The 19,627-nt window shown below is 34.3% G+C and overlaps 1 protein-coding gene across 1 annotated transcript in view; it reads left to right on the top strand.

The window, feature by feature from the left end:
• The window catches only part of puf (ubiquitinyl hydrolase 1 puf), a 1,022,896-nt gene that overhangs the window by 353,425 nt on the left and 649,844 nt on the right, over positions 1–19,627 (top strand). Inside the window, exons 25-28 of the mRNA XM_090376705.1 lie at positions 12,143–12,310; positions 12,617–12,805; positions 17,612–17,722; positions 17,859–18,011. Of these exons, the coding sequence (XP_090232831.1) occupies positions 12,143–12,310; positions 12,617–12,805; positions 17,612–17,722; positions 17,859–18,011 (621 nt within the window). The remainder of the gene's footprint in view (positions 1–12,142; positions 12,311–12,616; positions 12,806–17,611; positions 17,723–17,858; positions 18,012–19,627) is intronic.

Below are 19,627 nucleotides of genomic sequence, written 5' to 3'. Positions count from 1 at the left end.
TTTTTTTTTTGTTTTCTTTATTCAATCTGGTGTTACTTAATAGACAGATTTCGGCATTGCATCTGTTTGCCCCCCCCACCCCACTGTACTGTGTTGCTCTCGTGTTTCTGTGGTTAGTTGGTTATTTGGTTTTTAGGAGCATTAGCAACTAAGGCCATATTGCTCCGGGGATATCCGGTGGTCATTTCCTTGACCTTTCCGCATCCCCTGTATTTGGTGGTGATGGGCTCGAACCCCAGTCTAATCAAGAAGCGTGTGCTACGCACTGCTGCTGCTGCTCCTGCTCCTTCCCACCTGGCTACGGAGGCACCTGTTTCTGTGGTAGTTTAAGGAATAATACAGCAATTTGCTATTATTTTATTTCTCTGTGATGAATTTGGTTGATCCCTCTTAATGAATGAGTAGATAGAGTTAATATTATCATCTCTGCAGATGCACTATGAGAAATTGGTCACATAGCTATGGATAGCAGCCATGAAGCATAGTTATGTGTTTGGTTTCAGTCAAGCCCCTTAGAGTCCCAAAGTCTTCAGTGCAAATTTCCATCAGTATGGAGAATAAAGAGTTCTCTCTTCTTAATTCCCTCTCTTGTGTGTTGCTTATAGCTCTCTCCACACTGAAATTATGCTGGCTCAGTAGAAATGGCTATTGCGATAAATAATCTTTTGCAGTGAGTCATGTCTGTTGTTTTGCATGGTGGTGAGTATTAAAGTTTAAAAAAAAAAAAAAATATATATATATATATATATATATATATATATATATATACAGTAGACTCTCGATTTTCCGAGATAGATGGTAAAAAAAAAAATTGCTGGGTAATCAATTTCCCCGGTTAATCCAAAAATACAGTAAGTCTCTGACATACGTAAGAGATACATTCCAGGACTTCTTATGTAAGTCGAGTTTTACGTAACTCGGGAATGATTAATAAAATATTGCTACTATATCCCTGATATGCCAAAATTACAAAAACCACATAATATCCTCAGAAGAAAAGTAATTATTTTTAATTAGTTCAATTGAAAAATTTATCTGGGGACAGAGGTGAAGTAGCCAGAGTATCACATAAGAAAAGAAAACATAAAAGGAAGAAAAACATGCATGTTATTGTACTGTAAAAACTGATATGTATTGTTTATTATAGTTGACTTCATTGGTGCCAATCGCTTCACCGCATCTCGTATTCTGTCTTTCTCCTTTATTGTTTTCACTGTTGCCACTGACAATCTGAATTCTGTGCAATACTTGTTAATGTTTGGCCATTTTCATGCATCCTTATTATTTTAATTTTCTTATCCAACTCAATCTCTTTCCTTTTCCTTTGGTAGATTTACTAGTACTGCTGTCACTTATTCTCTTAGTCAGCACCATCATAATAGTCAAAATTAAATTTTTCTGAAAAGAACTTCACAGGGCAAAAACTCACTTATAACTCCATGCGAGCTTGCATTTTACTAAAGCACATTTCTGGAGGTCACCACCATAAAATAATAAAAACAATTTGCAGTTTCCATTTTATCGGGCTTTTCTGTTAGTGCATCTAATTATAAGTGGGTAGTAAACTCGATCTTATTGCATTTGCGATGATACCAATAACTGGAATTCTGTGGTTTTTATGTTACGGTATTATGGTGAAATGTGTGTCCCCTTCACTGAATCTTCAGTCATATAAAAAAATATAAATAATGTAGCGTAAGTTCGAAGTTACGTAAGTTGGGGACTTACAGTATTGAAAAATGTTCAGCAACCTATGTAAAAAGTATGGCAATAGATAAAAAAACGGATAAACTTACCATGCACTACTCGTGTGTCCAGTGTGATGCGTCCCTTTATCTTTTACGATGTCAATTTTAAATCTAATAGCTTCCCTTTATTTTTTGTAGTGTCGCGTATGGTTTGGTCACCAACATTATTATGGTTCTTTAGAGATTTAATGGATTCACTTTTTTCAAACTTTTGAATAATTTCAAGTTTTTGTTTAATTGAAAGCACAACTCTTGCATTGCCCATTATTTTCGCGATTTCTAAACAAGAAAAAAATACTATAAAAAAAAGAAATTCCGACATTCCTGACATAAATAACGAAACAAAATTTGTTCTTTTCCCCTGCTACGAAACAAAACAGTCGACATGATGCACTAAAACAAACTAAACAGTTGGTCTCTTTTTTTTTTTCCCTTCTTTTTTATGGAGTGGTGAGTTTGAAGACAGCGGGAATTGCAAGATAATAGGGACACTAATCTCTCAGTGGGGATTTATAACACCGCTTCTTGTCCCTTATTTACAACTTGCAAAATATCTGTTTATACCTATTCTAGTTATTACTTTAATTTTATGATTTCTGTTTTGTTTTTTTTTTTTAATTTGGAGTCTTGAAGTATCCCGGTAAATCGAGAGTCTGCCGTATATACTTATTTTGCATGAAAAACGGATAAGTGTAGAAATCTAGTGGAAAAAAGTAAATGCAGTAGAGCTTCAGTTGTCTGGAATAATTAATGTCAGACCTCTTCCGGATAGCAAAATTTTCTGGATAATCGAATGTAAGATAAAATTAAATAAATTCAGTTATACTGTATTAAGGTAAAAGAAAAAGACTTTAAATAGTGTGAAAAAACAAATTTATTTACTTAAAAATAATAATAATAACTTATACATAAATATTCACACATTTACATATATATGTATATTCAGATAGGTATTTAAATGTGAATTTTATGTGGAAAAAAAATATAAAGTAATTTTTTAAAATGATGTTTGATCGTTTTTTTTTTTGTTTCCATTGTTCTGAAATTTTTATTTTTTTTTTGCTGCAAAATCTCTAAAGTTCCTTAATAATTGATTTCATTATATCACATTCTTCCTGGTTTTCTGTCCTTTTCGGTGCTGTTTCTTTTCATTGACATTTTACCATAAAAAAAAAAAAAAACTGAGAAAAATAATAAATTGCACGATTTCGGGCCAATATTATTCTTACCGAATATGGAGCTAAACCAAACATAATATAAAATGAAGAGAACGAAATATGCAATGGAAAATTGGGTTTATGGAAGCAAATGCCTAAACTCTATCACTCATGGTTTCCTGAGAAAACCCAATAGTCATAATCCAACACTTCACCAGATATATGACATAAAAAAAAACAGATAGAAATACTCTTGTGGCATAATAAACATTTGTCTCAAATAATACCATTAATAAAAAAAGAAGAAAAATCAGGCTTTTAAATTATTCCAGATGACTAACGTTGCGGATAACTGACTTCTGCATAACCGACATACTGTAATAGTAATAAAATGAAAAATAAATGTATATAGATACTGTACGCACGCACGCACGCACGCACGCGCACACACACACACACACACACACCCACCCCTTTTTATACAAATGTATAAAAACATAAAATAAAATAATTCTGATTGACTGGGAAAGTGGCCATTACTAATTATTGACAGTAGACTTAATTTTCTATTTCTATACTTCTGACTTATGAACAATGCAAAAATTCCAGTGCCTACAAAAGAAGAGTTACCATACACCCTTAACTTAAAAAGCAATAAATATTTGTAAAGATTTATTTTCATTGAAAATAAATCTTTTTTTTGGGAACAAATTTGTGTTTGTGGAACAAATTTTGTTTGCTGGCCAGCTGAATAACCATGGTAAACCTTTTGTAGGTGTTCATATAACTGTATTTATCACTTTTGTCCTTTTAATTAATTACTGTATAATTGCTTAATATAGTTGCACAGTAACACAGATACAGAGAACTCCATTCCTGATTGCTGCTTCCCAGAAGCATTCAAGAGTGCAGTTAATCAATGCAGTACAGTATACTATAATAACCTTTTTGTTTGGTTGGTATCAAGAAAAATATGTGTACAGGATGAATTGTTCATAAACTGGAAAACTGTCTTCATTCATCTAAATTTTCCAGATAAATAGTTTAATACATGTATTATATGGCAAGAGAATAACACCAAAACTTTGTATCCTGAATAAAATGCTCCATGACGTGTTGTCTTCTCTGGTGTGACTGTTTTCTTCCATTGATTTCAGGGTCACACAACATTTCCAGCATTCACTAATGCAGTGGGAAGGTTTTTGTGACAAAAACTACAAATCATGTTTAGTTTCAAGTTTTTTCTTCCATTCATCGTAATTAAGGTTGATTTAGTCTTACAAAGATTTATTGACAACCATAAGGAATGTAAAATAGAAAATATAAATAAAAAGTTACTGATTTCAAGACAAATAAATTACAGTAATGATATAGTTCTCTGTTAGGTCAGCAGTGAAATATATACTTGCAATAATAATATTATTTGGATAGATTGAGCCTAACCTTCTGTATTAAAATTCTAAAAAAAATTTTGCTTATTGATTAGTATTGCTTGATAGTATATTATTACTTAATATATTTTTCTTAACTTTCCATACATAGTTTCACTGAATTACATTTTTTTTTTTTCATGCATTCTTATAAATATACCTGTGCGAGCGAGCGACCTATCTTAATTAGATTTAGTTTAGCTTCTTCCAGTGGGATTTTTTTTCTATGTTGATTCAGCATCCATGCTTGCTGGACATTATCTAGAATTATCTTTGAGAGAGAGAGTGAGAGAGAATGCATGCTGTTTGGAATTTAGAGGAGTAATTTCTTTTCTGTGCCATTTGGCCAAGGTTTTTGGTTATTGTATTCTGCCAATGAATGACCTGATCAGTAAGTCCCCAGTATGCAAGTGTTATAGTGATTAAATGAGTTTTGTGTGATTTTAAGGACATATTCTCAAAACTACAGTTCATGTTTAGTTTCAAGTTTTTTCTTCCGTTCATCATAATTAAGGTTGATTTAGTCTTACAAATTGTAAGCTATTTTCAGAAAGGAAAGCTTCTGTTACCTTTCCTTTTATTTCAGCTGACTAATTTTATAGTACTTCACCACTTTAAGCAGCACTGCCCCTGCCTCCCTGTGGCCAGAAACATTGGTGGTGAAGTTAAGAAAATGGACACATTGGACTGTAAAAAATTACACCCAAGTTAACCATGACCTCTCTCACCCAAAGGGATTAAATAATGGACACAGTTGATCAAGAACTTCCAGTCTTCTTGATTGCACATGTTATCATCTGAACCTGTGAACAAGCTCTCCCCATTCATTATTCACTGGTTATTTGAAAATGCGAAATGTAAAATCACTCCAATCAGGAAAGTTATCAATAGAGACTACACAATCTTGACATTTCAGGCAGTTATTAATGCTAACTTCCATAAGTGGAATCCCAATCCTAATCACTTCACATGCCACAATTAACTTTTCCAAAGGAGTTATGACTGAATGGGACCTGTTAAATATTTCAGAATAGGCTTTGAGTTGCATGAGTAGAAGAGGAAGAAGAATAGGCCATGAGTTGCATGAGCAGAAGGAGAATTATGATTTGAAAAGATTGTAATCTGGTTTTGATGTGTAACATCATATTAAATTTCAGTATACCGAATTTGCCAATTTCAGTAAAAGCGGGTTACCTGAATTGTCATGTCCATCTGTACAGGCCAAATCCCTTAAGATGTTATGAACATCAAAAATTTGGCCTCTCAAACTACGTACCAAGACAATGCCATGCACTCAAACTTCCAATGAATGACCTGATCTGTAAGTCCCCATGTTGATTCAGCATTCATGCTTGCTGGAGATTATCTAGGATTATCTTTGAGAGAGAGAGAGAGAGAGAGAATGCATGCTGTTTGGAATTTTAGAGAATAATTTCTTTTCTGTGACGATTGGCACAGCTCAAACTGTGAATCAAAAAGTTATACCCAAACAGACTGCAGTGCATCATCACCACTCTACCCTAATTTCAAAAGAAAAAATATACAGAAATATAAAATCAAAAACAAAGTGATATACCAAGAGGTGAGAAAGCAAGTGAAGTTAATCTTATTAAAACATGTTTATACCTTAACTATTGTTAAGGCATAAACATGTCCGGGGTAATGTCACCTCTTGGCTTGTACAAGTCAGGAGGTGACATTACCCCGGACATGTTTATAACAGAATGGCCTCTATCAGTGCTTTTGCCACATCATCCATTTTCCAAGCTGTCTTGTAGAACAAAGCAATAACATTTCTTTCACAATATCAAGACTCTTAAGAAATAAAGCGCCAGAAAAATTACATGAAACCAGATACTGTTGAGGGATGGCAATCCTACAGTATGTACATGGAACTTATTTTGTAATCATTGCATGGCAACAAACCTCATTAATTAAAAAAGACTAGAGGTTATGCTATGCAAGCAAAACAAACAGCAAAAAAAAAAAAAAAAAAAAAAAAAAACATGCTTTGCCTCTGCTATTACAAAAGGTACAAATATCAGATGAATTTGAAAAAGAGAATCAGTTAAAAATACCATTGCAGAAACATTCTATGACATATCAGCAGTAACTGTATTTCATTTTCTCTCTACCTCCATAATTGCATTGCCTGGGCCATTGTAACTTAACTACACATAATTTAAAAAATTACTTTTTTTTAACACTTAGCCCCTGTCTCTACCTAATCACTTAGACCTAGTAAAAGGGTTGCCACCACTGCCATCATTAAATATAAAAAACAGACTACAGATAGCTTTCCAAGAAGAATGGATTTACAGGAATGCAATGCCACACCTAGTTCATTCAACAATTCCTGCAACAATCGTGCAGAAATTTACTCCATTATCCTATTAAAAGTAAAACTATTAAAAAAAAAAGCCTTCTAAACAATAATAAGACGTCTAAAACCTCTTTATGCACAATAAAATTCATAAATAGCATTAGCAATGCTTTCTTAGCACACAATGCAAGGAAGTAAGCTTATACAGCATCAGCCAAAAAAAAAAAAAAAAACACCCACTTCTCATTTTATCCATCTATTCACTCTAAATGTTTGTCCAATTCTTCCTTGAATTTATTAAACTATCAACTTCCACAACAACATATGGAAGTTTGTTCCAGCAATCAACAAGGCCGCCATAGCCTAGTGGTCAGATGCGCAGGTGCATAAGTACACGTGCCTTGAGTGACCGGAGTTCAAGCCCATGATTGCTGAATATGGTGCTGTTTCTTGTATTCTGTCTATCTTGTGAACTCCTCTGACCGTATGGTCGTCCCGGTGTATAAACAGATAATTTAATTTAACTACCCACTGGCTAAAGGCAAATTTCCACACATCTATTCTACAACTGTCTTTCCTCAGTTTAACTTTGTGCCCCCTAATCTGAGCAAGAAGAATCCCATCAGCATTGGGCTTGCTCAACCAGATCATCTCGCAGGTGCCTAGTCCCTAGATGCTGCAATTTGCAGAACTTTAGCCTTCCTTGGTAAGAGCACTGCTTCCCCCCCCCAGTCTTGTTGCCCTTCTCGTTCTAGCAACTCTACTTCCTTCCTAAAATGAAGCCTCCAGACCTATACACATTATTCAAGGTGTTGCCTGACCATTGCCTTATACAAAGGGATAATCACCTTCTTATCCCTACTAGCAAAATTCTTGTATATCATTGACAAGACCCCATGGCATGCTCTGGCAGCCTGTCTGCACTGCTCAGAAAACTTCATGTCTGACTGCACAATTACCCCCAGGTTTTTTCATTCTCCACTACCCGAGTGTAGTACCACACAGTTGGTACATATCTCTGGGATTACTGCTACTCATATGCAGTACTTTGTGTTTGTGAATGTAAACTTCAGTTGTCACTTCTCAGCCCACCTGCCCAACTTTTCTAGATCCTGTTGGAGTAGCATACTGTCATTAGTATACTAGTGGAGTCCCAAAACCTTGGGACTCCACTAATAATATTAGTCCACGAAGAGCAGTGTTCACTGATTACCACTCTGTCTTTTCCCACTCAACCATCTTTTTATCTATTGTAGCAACTTGCCCTTAATGCCATACTGTTCCAATTTGTACAGTAGTCTTCCATGTGCAACAGTATTCCTGAAATCCAAGTATCAAAAAGTATCACAAATATCAAAATTATTTTTTGCATCCAATTTCATTGTGACGACATCATAGTATCCAATCAAATTTGTCAGGCAAGACTTCTCCTTAACAAATCCATGCTGTGTCCGAATATTACTGCAGTCTTGTCTTGCTGATTTTGCAGTGCTTCTTTAACCAGTGACTCCATTATTTTCCTAGGAACAGAAGTTCAACTAACAGGTCTGTAATTCCTTGTGTCACCCTTTGATCCCCTGTTGTGAATTCGAGATGCATTTGCACATCTCCAGTTTTTGGGGACCTCTCCTGAGTCCAAGGATGCTCTCATAATTATGGCTATGGGTTTGCTTACTTCCTTTGCTATCTTCTTTAATATAACTGGATAATTCCCATCCACCCCAGGTGCCTTTCTTATGTTTAACTTCAGCAATTTCTCCTCCACTTTGCTCTCAGTTATTACAAAATTATTTAGCTCCCTGTTAGAGTTTAATAAGCTTCTGTCCTGCACTTCCCTACAGAATTCCTCATGTGTGAATATAGATGAAAAATACTCATTCAGTTTGTCAGCTATCTGAGCAGGATCATCAACAGTCGAACCATCGATATGAAGTGGACCAAGCTGATTCATTTCCTTTCTTTTAGAGTTTACATAAATAAAGAAGTCTGCTGTTTTTCTTTTTATCCTTTGCCAAACATTTCTCATAATCAGCCTTTGCCTGCCTAACCTACTTTGTGGCTCGATTACACACTAGTTTATATCTACCATAGGCTTCTGTGTTGCCTGATAATTTATATGCATCACATGCATTTTTCTTCTCTGCCATGGGTCTCATCAGCTCATCTAACATCCATTTAGGTCTAAATCTTGAACAGTTTTTTTAGTTGCTATGAAAAGCCTAGTAGCTCCCAAGATTACTTCCTTGAAGACTTCCCATTTAGAATTTGCTGATGGTAAAATCATCCACATTATATACAGCTATTTACATTATTTACACCATAATACATTTACTTCTTTTTAATTCATATTCTCTGCTGTATTTTAATTCATATTTCATATTTCACTTCTTATGAAGACCAATCTGACATATTTCTTAAAGATCACATGACTAAATGGAATCTAAATTGCCCATTTTTGATAACATTTTCCTTCTGTAGTCATCATATTCTATACAGTGCCTCAGAATATGTTCAATGTTCTCAACCTCACCACAATTACATATCTCAGAAGTGATCCCTTAGTTCTTTCAACCTGGTTAGTCCATGTCCAGTTATTAACATTGTTGCATGCAACTTGAGATCAAGCCACCCACGATATTCTCTTAACTTTGTCACGTCAAACAGAAGATGATATGTGACTCTCCCTTTTTAAGAACCACTCCACCTCTCCTGTCTTATTGCCTCTATCTCAATTTGCAACCTTTTTCTCTTCTCTCTATCCTGCCTGCCATATTCTCTATGCTCTTCAAGGCAAGCAACTCTTACCATCAATTAGTTAGGCTTCTCAATGTTTTTATTCAAGATATTATTTCACTACTAGCAAATTATCTGGTTCTCTGTGGGCTATAACTTGGAGAACCTCAAGAAATGGCCCTACAGGCTCTGTTAATTGTCAAAAAGGCAAGTCTCTGAGCAGACACAAGATGCTTTCTTATTATACTGTTTTGAGCTTAATAATCCCATGCACCTCCAGCATGCAGAACTATGGGAACAATGATACATTTGTGTAACAGATCAAGAGACTTTCCTGTCACTCCCCATTCCATTCTTACAATTTGGTTTGCTTAGAATATAAAACTCATTTTCTCTCTTATATACTTTACATGGGGAAGAGCAGTTGGTCTCTCATCCAATATCACTTCCAAATACTTTACCTCAGTGGCGTATGTCAAGGACCCAGCAGGAAAGTTTACGGTAGGGTTCTTCTGACACTCAGTTTTCCTTTTAACAAAAGGAAAACAGAGATAACCCCATGGGCTCACATCTGGTTGTGTCAAGCTCACACATCACGTTGTTATTGTTGTTTGGTTTTTAGGAGCATTAGCAGCTAAGGCCATATTGCTCTAGGATAATATGCGGTGGTCAATCTCTGACCTTTCCACATCCTCTGTATTTGGTGGTGATGGGCTCGAACCCTGCTCTAATCAAGAAGCGTGTGCTACGCACTGCTGCTCCTTCCCACCTGGCTACGGACGCCTACACACACATCACATATGGGCTTGGCACACCCAGGGTCCTGAGGTGGATATCATCATTCTACTCTTTCTTCATGATTCTTTTTACATCTGATTCTCTCTCTCTCTCACTCAGGGTAATTCAGAATTTTTTTTTTTTTTTTTTTTTTTTTTGGCTGGTGCAGCATAAGACCCAGGCTTCCTTGCACCATATGGCTAATAATAATAATATTTATAGACAGGTACAAAAAGAATCCCACTCAGATACTTTCTTCATTATGTTAGCTGTCTTTTCCTCCAGCTGTTTTCTTGATTCTTCCTTTGCAGCTAAGTCCGAATCTCCCTACTCTTGATTCAACAATTTTTCTATCACATATAACCATATGTAAGGAGTATATCTAGCACAATATCTACCTGAAAAAAATTCATCTTCAGTATACCCTATAATGAAAAAAATATATGATATGATCCCTTGTGGAATTTTATAACAAAAAAATCAAATAGTCACATTCTGTTGAATAAAGCTGCCATACATCTAATAATCTCAGACATGGCTTAATTGCTTGTACCTTATGCCAATTATAAAATTATAATATAACAAACTTGCAATGATGCCTTCAAATCTGGCAGTCATGAGCCAATAACAAACTTTTTCAGATCAAGCAGACATCACAACCATGGCAATCTTGTTTCAGAAGAAATCAGCATGAAGAAGTAGTTTTAGTAAGTGTACATATTGGCCATATGCATTTAACTCATTTTTATTTGTTAATGGAAGAAAATCCTCCCCAGTGCATACATTGTAACACCCATCTTACATTAAAACACATCTTTGTTGACTGCAGTTACCGTTGCAGTGTTTGGGCAGAAATGTTGCAATTTCTATTAAACATACAAATACCCTTGACACTAAAACATTTTATAGGAAATGATGCAAACCTCACCAACTTTTTTCACTTATTTAAAACAGATCCAATTATACCAAAAATTTGGAACTCTACCTGAACTTGCTTCCTTCTCAACAATCTACGAATAGGAAGATTGTCTTAGTAGCCCTTGTACTGATAGACAACCATACCAACAACAACTGATCAGTTAACCCATTTATTTTAAGTGCATTTTTGCTTCTATAGATGGCCAGGATCTCCAGTTTGAGTTGATATGATTGGCTGCATTAGTTTTGCTTGTGCATAGCAGAAATTTTAACAACTCTCCCCCCACCCTTTTGAGTTTCTTTTGTATATAGATTTGCATATGCTCTTACCAGCCAGGTAGTCTGTTATTTTAAGCTTTGGTGTATTTTTAGGGTGATTAGTGTCCTCTCTCTCTCTCTCTCTCTCTCTCTCTCTCTCTCTCTCTCTCTCTCCCCCCCCCCCTAGATTTTAGTTGTTAGATCTTTTCCTGTGGATGTAATCATCATTTTATTGCTATGGATGAATCTGAGTACTATTGGTTCTTTTATATATTAGTTCTAGAACTAATTTATACTTATATATGAGTTCTTAATGTTGTTGGTGGTTTGTTTTCAGGTGAGCCAAGAATATTCAGCACTGGTGTTTTTGTATCCTTTGCATGGGTACAATTTTTCTGTACAAGTTACTCTTGATGCTAAAGTTTGTTTAATAGCACTACTTCAGGGCCTAGAGGAGGAAGGATGGGGCCATCCCCCAATGTTGGGGTAGGAAGTTGTTAGGAAAATTGGTGAGGGTAGTTGATAATTAAGATTATTACATATTGTCTGGGTGTTCAGGTGTTTTGATTTTTACTGATTTTTAGGGGGATGGGGTTTGCAGGCTGCACCACATCCCTTGGGTGGGTGCATCCTAAAATACTAATTGTTTAACTTCTTGTTGGGTTTAGGATACTTTTTGAACTTATTCATCATCAATATTAATTATTTTTTATTACAGAAAAAAAAAATATATATTTTTTTGATTACTGACTAGTAAACATACTGTTTTCAGACTTTTTTAAAATTTTATTTTTAAAGGAAAAAGAATCAAATGCTAACAGTTCAGGCAGAAATAATTCAGCAATGTCTCCTATCTTGGGTACTATGTTAGCAGAAGGACCTATACGTATGATCTCACAAGGACAAGAGCTAACATGTGATTTGGATGAAAAGACTTTGGCTGAAATGGGCTTTAAAGATTTGCAGGTTAAATCACTATATACCTTATGAATTAATGAAATTTATTGTATATAGTTCACTTCATTTTAGTTTAAACCTGAACATTTATTCATATTACTGCTACACATGAGGTCAATTTGTTTGAGTGAATTATATATCAGCCTTGTGGAGGAGTACATTTGTTACACTGTGCTAATGTTTATATTGGGATTAAACTGCAATGAAATGAACTATAGTTTTAATTTTCAAGTGTTGAGGGTTAAAACAAATAAGGAATGAAATTTATCGGTTACTTTTAACCTGTACTATATATATATATATATTTTATTTCAGATTGTATTTGTATCAGTTGGAGCTGCAAGGCCATCCCGAAGAAGGGAAGGATTAGAACCAGCCTCTTCTTTACCACCACCACCTAGAGAAAGGCTTCCTATAATTCTTTTGCTCCAACAGCCATATTTTGAGCAGTTATTTAGTCTCATGCAGCAGTTAGGATCTTTTCAGACAGTTAATCGGGCAGGGGTATGTAGCAGTCATTTTTATAAAATAAACTCTATAGGAATTGCTTTTCTTACAAAGACATGTTTTTTCATTACAGTCTGTCCTGTTATATAGTAAAATTTCAGTTAAAAGTGGTCTCTGAGTGTCACTGTTACAGAAATAAAAAAAAAAAAAAAAAAAAAAAGGCAGATCTGATTAGGTTATATAGGCACTAGGTTTAAAATAAAAATATATAGGTCTCCTTATAAACTAATTAAAAATAATACACTTTTGTGCAATTAAATTTATATAATTGAGTGTGAAATTTGTTAAATAACCCTTCCTAATAATAGAATAGCAATTGCTTAAAAAAACGGTACTCGCCTTGAATAAATCTGCAGTGGTACATTGAGAAGAGGTGGTTAGTATTTAGTTAGCTAAGAAACTAAGGGGGGAAAATGAAGAAAAACTGAATTTAAAATAAGCGCAAGGCGGTAGAAGTCTACACATCCGATCCTTGGTTGTCATTGAAGAGGGAAGAAGTATTTTGAATAAAATAATACGATGAGGCCAATATTCAAGCTTTCAAAAATACTTCTTATATTGTTATTGTTAATGACATAGACTAAGAAGAGAACATGGATATTAGTAGACAAAATGCTTGTTATTTATATTTGTGTGTTTTTTTTTTTTTTTTTGACTAAAGACTAATGTTGCATCCAGTTTTGTGATTAATTTATATTTGGATATACAGTCGATTCCGGTTAATTGGGACACATCGGGACTAGTGCATTTTGGCCTGAATAAGTGGCTGCCCCAATTATCCAAAGTTTCACGTAAATAGTTAAAAATACAATGTATCCCGCTTTTACAATTGGTTCACTGTACGATCAAATCACATTACGATGGAGTCACCATAGTAAAGTACCGTTCACTATACGATGTGTAGTAAGCGGCGGTCATTGTTATCACGTTTGTGAATTGAATTTTAATTCTATTAAACAGCAATTTTAATTAGTGAAAATATGAGGAATATTATCCACAGGCTATAAAAGTAAAGATATATTAAGCACAAATTTACACTTTATTACCTTACCAATTAAAAAATTAAATGATACGTGAAAATCGGAAGAATATAGGTGAAAATCAGAATAATTAATACGAACTAGTTGACATTTCTGTTCACTGATATTTGTGGGTGGGGGTTAAAATTTAAAACAGTAAAAAGATAAGCAATCAATAAGAAAGAACACGGCACACACAAATTGCAAGTAACATGATACGCGCAAGTCAGAACGGAGTAACGAGTTACAAAGCTTTAAAAAGGAATGAAGAGAAGATCTGAAAATTAATTTTTTTATATGATTGAGATTACATGGAAGTGTAAACACATTTTACCATAATAATCTACAGAATTCCAGCTGTCTGTATTATCGCAAATTCAGTAAGATCGAGTTTACTATCCGTTTATGATAGATTGCACTAACAGAAAAGCCCAATAAACAGGTGACCACTAATTGTTTTTATTGTTTTATGATCGTGACCTCCAGAAATCGGACCGAACCACGTGGTTCGGTCGGAGACAATCGTAGGGTGATCACCAGTGCTGCGGTCTCCTGCCCTGATTAAACGGCATGTTGTCCCAATTAAGCGAAGTAAACCCTGGCTATTTTCTCGATTGGGTTCTGTTTTTTAAGATTTTCCCCAAATAAACGGCTGCCCCGATTAACCAGTGGTCCAAATAACCGAAATCCACTGTATTTGTCTAGTGTTTCTGAAATGTTTGATGCCAGTTCTCCTAATTATTTGATCTTAAAAGATATTGGGACACTTATTCCAGACATAGCATTCTTAACAACCCAGCCAACCTTTGTATCGTCTGCAAACTTGGACATTAAGCTTGATATGCCATTATCAATATCATATATAAATACAGAAAACAATAATGGACCCAACACTGAACCCTGAGGGACTCCACTAATAACATTAGTCCACGATAAGCAGTGTCCATTGATTACCACTCTCTGTCTTCTCCTACTCAACCATCCCTTTATCCATAGCAGCAATTTGCCTCTAATGCCACACTGCTCCAATTTGTGCAGCAGTCTTCCATGTGCAACAGTATCAAAAGCCTTTCTAAGATCCAAATATATAATATCAAAGTTATTCCCTGCATCCAATTCTTTTGTGACTACATCATAGTATCCAATCAAATTGGTCAGGCAAGACCTTCTTTTAACAAAACCATGCTGTGTCTGAGCTATAACTGAATTCTTGTCAAGATGGTCCTGCAGTGCTTCTTTAACCAGTACAAAGAGTATGAAATACAAAGTACAAAGAGTATGAAAAATCAATACAAAGAGTATGAAATAACTACCAACTCTTTGCCTCGAAAACAGTCGTAAAGAAAAAGAGCTCTCTGATAGTAAATATGAAAGATATGGAAAGAAGATCACAGTCCTAACCTAAGCATGGTACTAAGTACTATAGGTTCTAATACCTCTCGTGTTTGGGGTTCACATAAAAAAATAAAAAAAAAGTCAGAAGTGAATCTCATTAAGTCAAATGGAAATTCAAACGAAAGCTATGAGTCTTTATATATGAGTCATGGTTAGTTCTTTCATTTTAAAAAATGCTCGGGATTCATAATGTCCATATCACAGGTGAAAGTGCAAGTGAGACAAAGATTCTGCTGAAAAATTTCCTAAATAATTTATATAAATTGTCGAAAATGGTGGGTACAAAGATAACCAAATTTTTAATGTTGATGAAATGGGTTTGTTTGTTTGTTTTGGGAAAAAAAAATGCTTTATAGACATTTCTATCAGAAAATGAAAAACCTCAACTAGGTTACAAGGCATCAAAAGATTGTCTGACCTTTTGTTTTTCTGGACGGAAATGCATCTGGAGATTTAAAATTTTTTAAAATCCATGCTTGTATATCATGTTGAAAACGTCTAAGCACTTGGTGGTTATGCAGAGAAGGCTCTTCCAGTTGTTTGGCGTTCAAATAAAAAAGCTTACGTAACGAAAACTTTGTTTGAAGACTGGTTTAAAAATTACTTTTTTCCTGCAGTCGAACTTACTGAAAGAAAACAACATGGATTTTAAAGCTTTGTTGTTATTGGATAATGCACCGAGGCATCCAACCAGACTTTGTGACTTTAATGAAAATGTCAAAATTCATTTTCTTCCACCCAACACAACATCTCTACTGCAAGCAATGGATCGAGGTGTCATTGCGACATTTAAAGCATATTATTTGAGACTTTTAAAGCATATTACTTACTTTTTATCAAACAATAAAAGCCACAACTGGAGAAGGTACACCATTTTTTTGGCTGAATTCTGGAAAAATTACATTAGAAATGCTATTGAAAACATAAACAAAGTGTGGCTTGAAGTTAGCAAGATTAACATGAGAACAGTATGGAAGCAAGTTTTGCCTCATTGCAGAAGTGATTCCTGCGGCTTTGAGTCTGAAATTCAGGATGTTTCCTAAGACGTCATCAAAATTCGACACAATCTTGGTTTTGCGTCTTTGGAAATGGCTAATGTTCAAGACATTTTCTCACATTTACACATATTCTCAAGCTCTCGATAATGATACTGTCCTTAACTTAGACCAAGAACAGGCATATGAGGAAGCAGAAGAAAGTCCAGAGTGTAACATAGAAGTTAGTAAAGTTTAAGAAAAAGAATTTCCCTTACAAGAACTCGAAAAAAATGTTTAGGGCAGTGGAAACTGCTTCAGACTTAATTATGAATCATTGATCCAGACATAGAGCATAGCATTAATGCCTGAAGAGCGTTAGAAATGCCATTCAATTTTACTGAGAACTCTATAAAGAAAAGAAGAAAAACAAAATGGTCCAACTTAGATTAGATAGATTTTTCTTTAATCGGTAAAATTTTCTAGCTTTCATAAAATTGTCATTGTTTTCCTTTTTCAAAATAAAGTTTATCAATTAATTTCATTCTTAGTCTACCTTATTACTATTTGTATTTATTATTTTTTAACTAATCATGCATCATTATTTTTTTTCCCATTGAAACTATTCCCCATTTAGTGCTGATTCACTCAGTGTGATAGTTTTTCCCAATACATTAATCACACTGTGTGAGGTATTGCTGTATGTACTTCTAGGCATGTTATCCTACCGTGCAGAAAGTCTGTTTATTATCTTGTACTGGTAAACAGGGAATCAGCAACATCACTTGTGTTATCCAAGACTTTCTCCACTCTTTACAAATGGATGTGATCTGGTTTCTGTAGTCTTTAATGTTTGTGTTATTCAATAGAAGCAAATAAATAATAAATAAAATACATGTGATGCGATTATAAATATTGAATTCAAATGATACTGCAAAAATAAATTAGTGAATCGTAGAAAGCAATATAAAGATTATGTCTTTATAAACTGATTGTGGGAAGTGCTAGAGAATAATGATCACAGATTAAAGAAATATTAACAGGCACTTATGTAATCCAAATATGAATTCATATAAACACAATTAAAAAAAAAAAAAAAAAAACTAAGAACCACTTTTTTTTCAAAAAAACACCTTGAAGAGCAACTATTTTCTTCTAATATATACAACAAAACAAGATAGCTAGATTGCTGTTACTAAGTACAAAGATGTCTAGGTTTGCCCGAATATTTTTATGTGATTATATTCACATTGTCATACTGTTATCATCACAGAAAGACAAAGCAGACGTTTATTCCTGTTACTTAAAACTCAAGCATGTTTAAGGAGATCCTTAGATTCAGAAATCTTAATTTTTTGTAATACTTGAATGCTTAAGTATTATCTTTATATTTTGTATATTATTTTTCTCCAAAGGAACCTGTTGCCCATACAAAAGCCCAGGTGTTGTCACGTCGAGTATGGGAAATATTGATGATGCTGCCTACTTCACCTGTTATGTTACAAGGATTTAAGGACATAGCAAAAGTAATTATTCAAATTTTCTTTCACTTTTAACATATCAAATAATAAGAAATAAATTAATAATATATATGTTTACTAAAGAAACAATGTGTGTTTTAATATTTTTGCATATTCAGTGTTTTTCATATTCATTTTTTAGGGCACTGAGCTAACAAGAGCTGCTGTTAGTAGTACATTACAGTCTGTACTCAATCCTGAAATTCCTCAGAAATTAATGTATTCTCTTCAAATAGTAGAATCTTTGAGAAGGCAAACGACTAAATCATCAGGGAAGTCAACACCCCATAATCAGGTAACTTCTTTTTTTTTTTTTTTTTTTTTTTTTTTTTTCGGTGTTTTCTTTTATATCTTGGCAATAGCTCATCACAGTGTCTGTGTGTGTGTCCTAATAATTTTTGTAGTTTACATTCCAATGCAAACTGTAGTTATGTGACAGAATACTAGGGTTCCCTGACAGAGACGTTTTTATTTTGAGATTTTATAAGCATCACCTGTTTCTAACCGTTGTGTCAGTTCCAAACCAAATTTACAGTATGTCTACAGTTTTTTTAGGTATTCTTTCAGTGGTATTTTTGTGATCGTCCATCTTGTTTTCAAATGGCTGGCACTTAGACTTTAAGCATCCACCCACTTATCCAGACAAAATTTTTAGTATATGCAGAAGGGAGATGTCTTAAAATATTCTGATAGAGGAGGGAAGGGATCCTTGAAACAAGATAGAAGTTAGCTTTATTGGTTTATTTAATATGCAGCATTAGATTTTAAGCATAGTATATGTCTTCAAAATAAGCCACTTTGTTCATTAATCTTCTTCGGTAATTTAATTATAATTATGTTTATAACTATTATTTGTAATTTAATAACTATTTTTCTCCTGCCCCCTACTAGAACATTACCAGTTATCAAGTTGATGCCTTCATTTTGAATTGCAGCTTACTCAAGAAATGGTTTATTGGATGTAGCGCACTTCTGTAAGATATAGGTTTTGTCAAAAAGAAGCAGGACACAGGGCATATAGTGGTTAGAGTTAATATTAATAAATTTTTCTTTGTCGAGCAGTATAGTCACACCTGTAAATTAAATTTTTGTTAACTGAACTTAAATTTGTCCTCTCTGACAGTATAGCATGTTTATCACTTGTTACTCATTTACAGAGATTAAGATTTGAATTCCATCAAGATGAGGAAAGCTTCTACAGCTATGGCTGTAGGCTGATCTTAAAATAGTACCCCCCCCCCCCCGACATACAAGTTTATTTGTGAACACATGTTAAAATGGGGATTAGGTACACATTGCACCACATGCCGAATATGCATGATGTTGTTTTCTTAAATTAACTGAGTTTTTCCATTTCTTTTATTAATAAATATAAAAAGTAAATGGCTACTATATTTTTCAGAAGATTGTAATTTTCTTGCTGGAAATGTTGATTAAAATTCCCCTCTGCCTTATTGTTCGAAGATATATTAGATGCACACATTGATATATATTTTTTTTAGATCAGGCATACTGTTGTTGCCTCCTGTTTTTTGGGATACACTTCTGCTTGTTGCAGGAAACTCTGGTGTTTTTTGTGTATTTTGGTCCAAAACTGTTTTTTTTTTTTTCTCCTGCTTACAAATGCCTGATCTTCAGCTTTTTGAAAGGTCAGAAGTTGGCAGCTATGTAGATAGTAAATGCATAAAATGTTAACCTGGTATGTGCTGATGTAAGGAATTTTGTTGGCTGAAGTGAAGGCATTTTGAATTCATTGAAGAAGTTCATCCGTTGTATCCATTACATATTCCCCCACCCAAAAAAAAAAAAAAAAAAAAAAATTGGCTGGATTCGGATTTTATAAAAAACCTTGGCCAGGATACGTCCTCTACCTTCCTGTCCATTGTCCATAGTAAGCAGGCTCAATAATTT

This window comes from Mastigoproctus giganteus, chromosome 6 (assembly GCF_048544385.1).
Source record: "Mastigoproctus giganteus isolate SK-2022 chromosome 6, ASM4854438v1, whole genome shotgun sequence".
Lineage (NCBI taxonomy): Eukaryota > Metazoa > Arthropoda > Arachnida > Uropygi > Thelyphonidae > Mastigoproctus > Mastigoproctus giganteus.
Note: the sequence above shows the minus strand (reverse complement) of the source record. Positions and strands in the feature narration are given on the sequence as shown.